Below are 11,244 nucleotides of genomic sequence, written 5' to 3'. Positions count from 1 at the left end.
CTTTCCCTAAAATTCCGTGCTTTGATTCCCTGACAATGTTCTGCATCTTCTGTGAGCAGGAATATTGGAAACATCTTCCCCATTCACTGTGGAACTTCGATTCATTCCCTGCTCACTATCAAACCTGCGTACTGACAGTCAGACACGAATATGCTAGAAAAAACAAACCAACATCCCAATACGAATTAAAGCATATTTGATGCATATACATATGCATAATTATCTTTGTATAAACTATGTGGAGATTTCCTAATTTGTCACTAATTGATACATCTGCCTCAGACGACTTTCAGTGTAATTTCTGTAAATACAATCTCATAACCATATCTTTCTTCTTTTTTTAAAAAAATAAGGCAACTAATCAAATATGTAACTCTGGCCCACTTATGATCAGCCAGATGAACAAAGTAAGAGCCTTCACTGCTGCAGTGGTAAGAATTCACTATCATAACTGGCAACCAAAGAAGGCTAATAATAGTCCATTTAGCCTAGTCACTAAGATCACAAAACATACTGAGGTAGCAGACTGTATAAGCAAGATACTAAGAAAACACTATAAAGAAACGGCTGATTTCCGAGTCTGGTGTATTAAAAAAATCTAGGCTGAAAGTCTGTCGTTGTGTGGTCCCAGAGTTTGGGTTTTCTCGTGAAAGACACAGAATTAATGGTGAAAGTTGAAAACTATCTTCCAAAACCTTACAGAAAAGTATTTTGGTCAAGTCAAAATGGTATTTCAAAAATTGAAGGGACTGAGTGACAAAACAGGGAGGACTAGACAACAGTGGAAGCACCCCTGGTGCTTCTTCAGCTTATTTTCTACCTAAAGGGTCCATTTCTACAAGTCATACCAAAAGGAGATGTCTGTGCATACACTGTGGTGCATACATGCATAATGCTCACAGATTATGGATTTTAACATGCTAGCCTCTGGCAAGAAGTAAGGCAAAAAAGAACTGGGTATAGTAAATACAGAATTTGATTTTTTTTTTTCTATGCAGTGGTTAGTCAATTACAATCTATTATCATCACAGATCTAGTTCCATCAGTAAATAGAATGAATACATGAACAGATAATGTAACCATCCTGAATATCTTAGTACATGTCTTAGTGATCATTGATTAAATATATCGTACGTAAAACCAAATACAGAATGTGATACCCACAGCTTTCTCAGGACAAGCGCGTATTTTCAGAGTATCTCTTATCACTATACAATTAAAATTAGGAAGGCTTAGGTTGACTCACTTGTCATCAATGCTATTTTGATAATATATGTGCAAAAGTTTATCCTTTATCCAGCTCACTTTCTCTGCAGCATCTTTTCCAGCCTCGGCATGGAGACAATACTTCTTGTATAGCTGAGCAAGACCCATCATAGCTTCTTTTCTTACTCGCCACTTGAGGGGGAAGAAATGAAAAGGAGGTGGGGAAGTGGTTTTAGTAAATAAATATCAAACATATACAAAATACAGTAAAGATGTAGAAGTGTGAAAGACAGAATGGTCACATTCTGAACCCCTACCTTTAGACACTTCAAAAGCTGAAAAACAGCCTCTAAATGAGAATTTGTAATGCCTACATAAGGGTTTTCTTCATTGTACTATGTAGATTAAATATTGCCTGTACAGAGAAATCCAGTATTCCTCTGTGCTGAGCAAAGAAAATCTGGGAGCTGGTCATACAGCTTAAAATGTATGCCTGAATAAGTACCTTTCTGAGACAGGATTTGGGACACCTATTTATTCAGAAACAGGCACCAATCAGATGTGTCAGCCTTCTTTCTCCCCATAGCCTTACACTGTCCTATAGCACACTTGTCTAGAAATGGGACATCCAGAGCTTAGGCCTAGCCAAACCTGCTAGGGCTTGAACTCTCAGGCTACTTTCCAGGACAATGGGAGAGGCCCTTTTTGCTGAAGCCTTGAAGTAATCATTGTAAGACTCCAGGGATCCAGGAAAAAAAAAACAGTCTACAACATCCACAGATGGAGTTCCTGGGTTGTCATCCTTGCTTTTGGTGGTCACTACTTTATCCCCTCATGTAAACAGGAAGTGTCCCATTATTAAACACTTTAACAGACAATAAGCTCTCCTAAGGAATCCTACCAGAACGGACAGAGAGAATGTGTCTCCTACTGAATGATTTACACAGAAAGTCTTAAAAGAAATGTGTTTTCCTTCATCATTTAAAAGAAATGCACGAAATTAAAACTGAAAGAGACAATTTCTTCCAGAACACACTAGACAGCAATTTTGGCCTTGAAATCCAAGGACTAACAATACTCAAATCATTTCACCCTATCAAGCATAAATGTAGACACTATCATTCACACTGTGAACAACTTCTTCTATCTTGTTAAACTGAGGGCTTGCTTTAATAACATTAAGTGAGATACTGCACATCTTAATAGTTTTACTGAGTGACTTCCTTTCCTTGAAGGGCAAAGAAAAGAAAAAATTTTGAAGATAATACAGCTTATGTCAGCACAACAGCCTTAGATACCACTAGCTGTTGGAGTAAGTTCTATCAAGAAGAAGATGGAAAAAATAAAATTGTATTATGTAACATATTTCTTAAATATTAAAAACAAGCAACAGATCAAGATAGCAATGACTTTGACAGTATACAATAAAATACTTTGCTTTCACTAAAGAAAAAATTTAGATATAAATAGATGTTACTGTTTAACTTCTCTGCAGGAATTTTTTCATGCCTATTGCGATCTAAAGCACATTTTAAAGAAAGTCTAAAGCGGAAACATTTTCAGAAAAGTATTACTATTTTTTCTGCATTCAGCTATATCCTTCCAATCAATGCAAGTGGAGACAGCTCTATCAGATCTCCTATATGAGACAGGAAGGATGGCAAAACTATTGTCAAAAGACAATGGAGAAGGACGACAAGAAATTATACTAGAAAATTTAAGCCTAAAATGAAAGCAGGTATGAGGTAAGGGGGTATACGGTAAGGAGGTTTGGATTGTCAACAGACTTCTTATCACTGAAATTGCTGTAGAGGGTAAAAGTCAGAGCATGCAGAGAGGCAGTTTCAGGCAGAAGATGGGAGGCACTGGACAGAATCCCTTAGAGAATGCTTTGAGACACCACAGAAGCAAGTCACTGAACGGGAGACACAGGTAGAAAAAAAAAGAGTAAGGTATTACTGAGAATTAAAGCTCAAACAGCACACAGTAAGGTAAAAGATGAAGACAAACGAAAATAAAAGGGAAACATAATAATCAATTTCAAAGGGAACAGATCAATAAACACATCTAGCAGAATTACTACCCTGATTCAATTAACAGAAAAATTTTGACAGTCTTACTTCCTTGCTTAACCAGCATAAACTCCTTCACTGAAGACTGATAGGCTGAGTTTAAAAAACCTGTTCTTGAAAGTTCAAGATAATCCCTTACCTCTTGGAACAGTTAACCTATTCCTTCCATAGGGTTAAGAATATTAAAATCTTAAAATCTTTCTCTTTCATCTGGAAAAAGCCACAGTAGTTTTTTAGTACACACAGAGGAGTTAGAACTAACACATGCAGAAGAACGTGTAAGTAATAGAAAATGGGAATCTGTTCCTCATTCTACAGCTTTTGACTTCAAGCTGATGATGTGAAAGTCTGTTCTCATGAAGGAACTAATGTCTCTAGAACACAAAGGCTATTGGGAGAAATGGGAACAGAAGTCAGCTCTCCTTTTCAGGTTCTTAAGGTTACTCCAGTTTAAAGAAAAAATACCTGAACCATGTTCAGAAGCTTATATACATATATATATATAAAAATATAAATTTTTTTAATGGCTCCTGGAACTCATGATTCAGAACAGTGAAGACACTAGAAAGACCCTAGAGATAGTGCTCCAATGGAAAATTCCTCAGAACAATTCTTACCAAAGACTGGATTGCAGTTTTTGGGAAGCATCTGTTCCCAGAGTTACTCTTGCAACTGGACCAATAAAAATGGATTTGAAAACCACAGGTGGTGGTAGGGTTTGTGTGGGTTTTGTTGTTGTTGTTTGCTTTTGTTGTTGTTTTTTAATAGCTGTAATCATTGTGCAAATGCCCATACAGATCAAGTTAGCTAAGGATTTTTTTTTTTTTTTAAATAAATACTGCCTTTTAGCCAAAAACTTTTACATTAGGCTATCTTTACTAATACTGTGCCAACTAGAATATGTTCAGGAGCAAAAACAGATCACATAAATGGCATAACAGTTAGGATGATTTAAATTTAAAGTTTTCTAGATTCCATGTTGCTTTATAAAGAAAAAAGGCAGAACTGAAACGACAGGTTAGTGTGTTTAAAAGAAAAAAAAAAATCATCATTTTACTTCAGACTGTTGGACAAGTGTTCTTTTTATAATAATATCTATACTTATTTGATAGATGATTGCAGGGCTAAAAAGAATTAGATGAAATCAAATTGATGAGTGATCACTTAGGAGTTTGCAATAGATTTGTCCAACAGAAACCTGCCTACAAGGCATAAATGCAGTCAGCAGAAGATAACTGAGTGCTGTAAAGCAAAAGAATAACTAAAATAGGTATAACGCACTATGTCTGGAACTGAAAAAATCCTACACAGAAAATATAAAGACAGTTACACAGACATATCAATGTCCCTCTCCCAAACCGGAGAAAAATCCTATTAAAAAAATCAAAAAAGCTGAAAGCTTACAAGTCCTTGATATTCACTATATAATACTAATTATATTTACAAAGACATGCTATATTGTTAAGGTCTACTTCAAATGCTACGTATCTGTTGTAGTCACTTCAAGTCAATCCTTAGTTTTCATTTCTCCTCAGAATATATTTTCATTAAAGCTCTCTGTAGACATTTTTATAAAAGAAACATCATCTAGAGGTGAAGGTATTCTTCACTGATGAATGCCTGAAAAGGCACCTAACCTTGAAATATATCATCAAACCTATGAATGAGGTGAAATCACTGAGTCAAACATATTAGAAATACTAAGAAGTACCACACCAAGTTTCAGGCTATATGAACTGAAAACCCCTAGCTCCGCAGAAATGAGCATTACAGCTGTATGACTGACTGCCTCTTACTGATGGCGACGTGCGAAAGGAGAACAGAGACACTATGTAGAAGACACAGTAACAATCATCCCATTCTGACTATGTGGAAGTCCCAGTGGAAAGTGGTGGTTACACTAAAAGTTTTTAGATCTCATAAATTACTTTTTGGGCATGTTTGTTTAATGGCTGAAAAAGAAGGAAGGACGGTGGTCTTAATCACTCCTGAGAAGCGTGCAAGATACAAGCTGCAGATACAACTAAGTCAAGAGCTGCTTTGTAATAGTGAACATACTCAAAATCAGTACTTCTCTGTGCAAAGATAACAGCCTTTTCTCAAAATCCATTACAGTAACATTCTCATTTAAAAAGGGGAACATAAAAAAGATAAAATTATTTTAAAATCATTAAATTAACTAGCTAGAATGACACAGGTTGTTAAAAGGATGCCTCCATCAAAAAGGAACAGAAAAAAAACCAGCATGGCTACACAGCACAGTGAAGTCTCCTATTAAAATATCATCCTCCAAAGAGCATGGAGCCACATTCAAAAGAGTGTAAAGAGGAAAAAGTATAAGCTCTGGCAACCTAAAGGGAAATCCTTGATGAAGCATGGCAAAAGTTTCAGACCCGAATTATTAAGAACATACTAATTTAACACCTTCACCAAAGCCTCCAGAAGCAGGAAGCCTTCCAGACTCTTTTGTAGGTCTGAAAGACAAACAAGATTTATTCCAGGAGAGAGGTCTGAAGAGGTTCCTTGAAGTGTCATTAGAAGTAGTTTTAAAACAAATTAATAAAACGAACAGTAACAAAATCATTAAGACTAGGTGGTATCACATCCATGACTTCTACAGGAATTTAGAAATTATACACCAAATACTAACGATTCTGTCATTGCAATCTGTCAATGAACAGGGCAAACACAGCAAATGTGAAAGAAACCAAAGGGTCGCAAGAAGAACAGAGTGCCACTCACCAGAACATCTGATTTTGAATGGGTAAACAGGTTGAAACAAAACAGTAACAACAACAAAGAACAGACACTGCTGAAAAATTAAGCTACAGGAATGAGTTATTACAATTTACGTAACAGAAAGTTTTGTCTAAGAAAAAATGAATATTAGTAGACCCACAAGTATATCAGTAAAATGCACCGGTATCCCCAAAAAACTTGAAACAAAGTCTCACACCAAAGGATCTTAAAATAAAAATCCTGTTGTGAATTTATTATTAACTAAAACATAGGAGACAATGAGTGGAAATAAATGACTGGTTATTACAATGAAGGGAATGAAGGGAACCTACTGATGGAGTCAGAAGGGAATCTATGACACTTAACACATTAACCAAATTACTAGAAAATTAACTGAAGAGTGTATATAAAATTTCCTGAGGTAGTCAGATCTAACATTATAACGAAGAACTGAAGAAAAATGTCATCCTACTGAATTGTTACAATATGAAGTGAAAGAAATTCAGATTAAGGCCAGGATTTCCCATCTACATTAACTCTGCATATATAGCACGAAGCAATGTATCATCTAAAATTATTCAGGAAAGATACTGAAGTCAACATGGATGTTTTCCAGAATTGTCAGCTGAGTGCTCAGAAGGAGCATAAAAGACAAACAGAATGTTAAAGAATAAGAAATAAAAAATTATCATAAAGTATGCATATAACACAGTGCACACCTTGAAGGCCATGGCCGAGTCTGGTCACCTTGGTTCCATTAGAATATGGAACAACCAGACAAGAAGGATCTGAAGTATGCAATAACCAATTTATGTGGAAGTTAATCAGGTGATTCTGTAGCTTGGAAAGTAGAGGAGTGGAGAAGATATGGTATACATATTTATTAATCATAAGTAGGTCAAATAATATTGATTATTTTACATAATGCAAGAACTATGAGATACCCAGTAAATTTATCAGACAACTTTAAAAAACAAGTTAACTTACTTTTTTCCATACATGCACTAAACTTGAATTTACTGATGCAAATGCCATGGATGCTTATCAAGTACAAATAAGTTCAAGAAAGAACTTGATAAATTCATGGAATAAAGTTCCATCGAAAGCTATGACGAACATGATCAAGTAGATTTAAGAAATCCTTAAATCACAAATTGCTGGGAGCCAAAACTGACTACTGTAAGAATTAAACTGGACCATAGGGATCTTTGGTCTAAACACATGTGGCAATTCTTGTGTTCTTATAATATGATTGTGTTCCTCACAAGTCAATGATCTTATTTGCTTGACAACACTTCATTGGTGCCTCCATAACATGGAATCTACATTAAGATGTTCTGGTAAGAAAATTATTTTTTGCCCACAGCATTCTAGTTGATAGTCAACTAAACAGAGGCTTTGTTTTTTTGATTTTAATTTTGCCAAACTATATTAGAAGCAGATATTCCTGAAAATAAAATATTAACACTTACCCGTTTATCTAGCGTTCTTTCCCTTACAAAGCCAAGCAGCTGGTCATTGACTAAAGAAAGATCTCTCTTGCCTGCAGTAATAATTGTAACAATAACATCATGTCGAATGGCTTCTTCTGGATCATGTGATCTAACCTTCAAATATTCTGTTATGATCAAAAACAATGAAAAGCTTGACTTTTTTATGCAGATATTATGTATTCTAATTTATTAATAATGTTAAAACAATTAAGTGTCAGTCACGTATCACAACCATTTAATCTAGCAAACATATAGCTGCCTACAGGAAACATCTGTTCCATAATTTTTTCTATGTTAAACATGAAACAATTATATAAAACTGTAAATATCAGAAGAATATAAAAGTGAATAGCTTTTACAACAACCTCATTTGCAACAAACAATCAAGTGTAAAAAAGCTGATTAGAAGATATCGAAAATAAAGAGGTGAGGAGGGGTGAGAAGAAATAAAAAGAGCAGAGACTCTTTTCCGAAGAGCTAAGAAGGTAAATAACAAATGAAAACTACTGACACAATTGCTGTAGGTTAGCTTGCATCAAAAAAGAACACTATTTTCAGTTAAGCCTGAACTTCTGCTCATAGTTAATGCTGAAGTGAAAGAAGAAACTTCATAGTTTAGATCAGCACAACAGCATTTTCTAAACTCAGTGTAAGAGTACTTGGGAACACACTGACTGTTTTTTAAGATAAATCATGATGTTGCACAAATATCTGCTTTGACTCACTAAAAGTTTCATTAGAATCTGAAATTGCTTTAAAACTCATTCTGCATTGGGTAGCTTCTTAAAGACTCATTCTGACAATGTCACACACTCCTCTCTTTCTAACAGCTATTGCTTGCTTCAGCTGAAAGCAATTACTCAGTAGTTAGCTCTTCCATATAGCATCAAGCATTGGACTTGCTACATTTTAGAACTATACTGCTACATACAGAAATAATTACATTCTTCCTTGCTCATTTCTTAAATTATTCTAAACCCCTGTACGAGCATCTCACCAGTGAGGTCTTTTGCTAAGTCTGGATGGTTCATTAAACAATGACTGGCGAATTTCACACTCTCTAATCTCACAGGGACATGGATATCATTGAACCTAGAGGGAAAGAAGATGATCAATGTTAATTTTTAATTAGCCTTGCAAATAAAGATTATTCTCTATGTAGTAACATGTGTTGATACTATGTTCCATTAACTATTAGAATACTTTCATACAGCAAAATAATACAACAGAAATGTTTTTATCTCCATAATGTACCTCGTACAAATTTTTATGTTCTTTCTTGTGAAATTAAGTCAGGACTAAAATTAAAGGATGAAAACGCTACCTATGGATGAAATGGTGACCCAATGGATTTTGCGCACTGACTTTTTAACATAATTCTCCATACACTGTCAGTCATGTGAGTGCGTGTCTGTATATATGTATGCGAAATTATAAAAATATAAAACTCCATATAACATATACAATTTGAAACATGCACTTTTTAAAAAGTTATAGATTTCTATATTTACTTAAAAGGAAATATTTCTTCGCTCAAAAAGGTAAATGGTAAATCAACCAGATATAGTTGCAGATATAGCTGAACAGTATGACATTTCAAACAATGCTGGCACATCCATTGTGTAATTTCTGCTATGTATGTAATGTGCTATCTATCTAACCTATATTCCTATAGCTGACAGCAATATAGCAGGAGTCCTTCAGGCTTCTTCATTCTGAAATTTTATTGTACGCAATTCTCTGCTTCAAAGATTCAACAAAAGAACTTGTTCAAATACCAACAATTACATCCTCTAAAAACACAATGAGAAATGCAATACTATCAGAAAATTCAGAACAAAAAGAATAGAAATTAAGAATTCTGTCGCCATTTCTCTTACCGCCCAAGAAAGCACTGCCAGAGAGGACGATTTTGTGTGGCCAGATCAGAATCTTTGGAGCCAAAGAGTTTAGCCAGAAGTCGAACAACAGCCAAACGTTCTTCTCCATCATTGCTCTAAAAAGCAAAACATGAAAAAGAAACAAGTCATTATCTGTAATATCTTAATAATAATTGCTGGCTTCCTTTCCCTTCTGCTTTTATAAGTCAGATTAAAGAGTGAATTTGAAATTATTTCTGATAACTCTCAGTCTCCCTAATTAGATCAACGAGATTAAAAATATATAAACTCCTATTATGGTAACATACTACAGCCATTTAATAAATGGCTATACTTTGAAAGTTCCTTCTCTTTTAGAAATAAAAGCCCACATGCAGTAGTTTGAATAATATATATCCCTAATGATTTCAACAATGAACGATCTTATTTTTGTTTTAAAATATACTTTAAGACTATTTTATGAGTGGAAAAGACACCAACTAAGATGTTATAAATAGATTTACATCAATAAGAGAGAGATGTAATTTCACCAAATACCTATTTCTTGGTTATTTTTGTTTGTTGCCACCATGCCCTACACATTCATGCATACATGTAAAATTATTTCTCTTGTCAATCTTAAAAAGATAAACAGCTTTTTAATTAAAAAACCCCGAAGCCCCAAATCAGGATAAATTAACTATTTCCAAAGATCCAAAAGAAGTCAGCTGACCTGTTAGCTGATTATGACAAAGTTGAGAAAATATTTGGAAATACTTCCTCTATTATTAAAACATTATTTCACAAAAGAAAATTTTGCAAATCAACACTGAAGCTAACACACTTGCATTTCGTAAGATAAGACAACCAGTCTAATTTATAAATTTCAGGTGAAATCCAACGGTTAAGTACATATAACTTTTGCATTAGATCATATGAATTTACCGTTATAATGATTATATATTTTGTACACATAATACACATTTGCAGGCATAGAAAACACACAATTGTACACAACTTCCCAGTGTCCTTCCTCTAATATTACATTTATCATTAAAATAAAGTCATAAATATAAAATTTTTATCCCTCCAGTAGAACACTTATTAAATATACAGCTCTGCACTCTTAATATCCACACAAATTTTATTACCTGTCCAAAGCTACACTGTAACCTACCTTCAGCTTGAATTCAAGCTGTGGCATGACAGACAGCAGTAAGTGAGGATCTATGGCAAAAAGCTCTTGTATCAAGTCAAACACATGTTCTGACAAGTCACTTACTGAAGACTTTCCCAGTACCAGAACCTGGTTAAAAAACTAGAATACAAACAACATTATTTAGCAGATTTTCCTTCATTAACATAAACACTATTTTAAAAAATTATTAATGTATTATTATTAATACTTTAATTCTAATGGAAGGTACTCAGTGCATGTCTTTTCATTACATCAAAGCATTTCACCCTTACAGTTTTGGCTCAAGCAAATTACAAACAAACATCTTTCATAATTCAGTTCTATTACTTCCATCAGGATCAATTAATTCATGGTAATTTGATAATCTGAAATATCAATAACCATCTCCCCAGTAAAATTAACAAGTAATGAAAAATTGTTAATTTAAAATGCATATTCATCCAGTGGTAGCTGAGCAAAAAAAATTTAGTATTTTATTTTTTATTTTCTTAACATTTAAAACCAATCCAAATTGAAGATCACAAAATGTTGTAAAAGAAGCTTAGAATCATAGAATCATTAAGGTTGGAAAAGACCTCAAGTCCAACCCAACACCACCTAACTCCCTAAACCATGTTCCTAAGCACCATATCTACACGTTTCTTGAACACCTCCAGGGATGGTGACTCAACCACCTC

At 34.3% G+C, this 11,244-nt stretch overlaps 1 protein-coding gene across 1 annotated transcript in view; it reads right to left on the bottom strand.

Annotated features, from left to right (window-relative positions):
• Positions 1 to 11,244, bottom strand: part of PDS5A (PDS5, regulator of cohesion maintenance, homolog A (S. cerevisiae)) — a gene marked incomplete at its 3' end in the record, with an annotated part of 50,390 nt that overhangs the window by 2,904 nt on the left and 36,242 nt on the right. The window contains exons 7-11 of the mRNA XM_010076960.1: positions 10,547 to 10,687; positions 9,391 to 9,506; positions 8,508 to 8,602; positions 7,490 to 7,635; positions 1,247 to 1,398 (exon numbers count right to left, since the gene is read on the bottom strand). Coding sequence (XP_010075262.1) covers positions 1,247 to 1,398; positions 7,490 to 7,635; positions 8,508 to 8,602; positions 9,391 to 9,506; positions 10,547 to 10,687 — 650 coding nt within the window. The remainder of the gene's footprint in view (positions 1 to 1,246; positions 1,399 to 7,489; positions 7,636 to 8,507; positions 8,603 to 9,390; positions 9,507 to 10,546; positions 10,688 to 11,244) is intronic.

The sequence above is a fragment of the Pterocles gutturalis genome, unplaced genomic scaffold, assembly GCF_000699245.1.
Source record: "Pterocles gutturalis isolate BGI_N339 unplaced genomic scaffold, ASM69924v1 scaffold50171, whole genome shotgun sequence".
Taxonomy (NCBI): Eukaryota; Metazoa; Chordata; class Aves; order Pterocliformes; family Pteroclidae; genus Pterocles; species Pterocles gutturalis.
The sequence above is the reverse complement of the archived record's forward strand: the minus strand, read 5'-3'. Positions and strand labels throughout refer to the sequence as shown.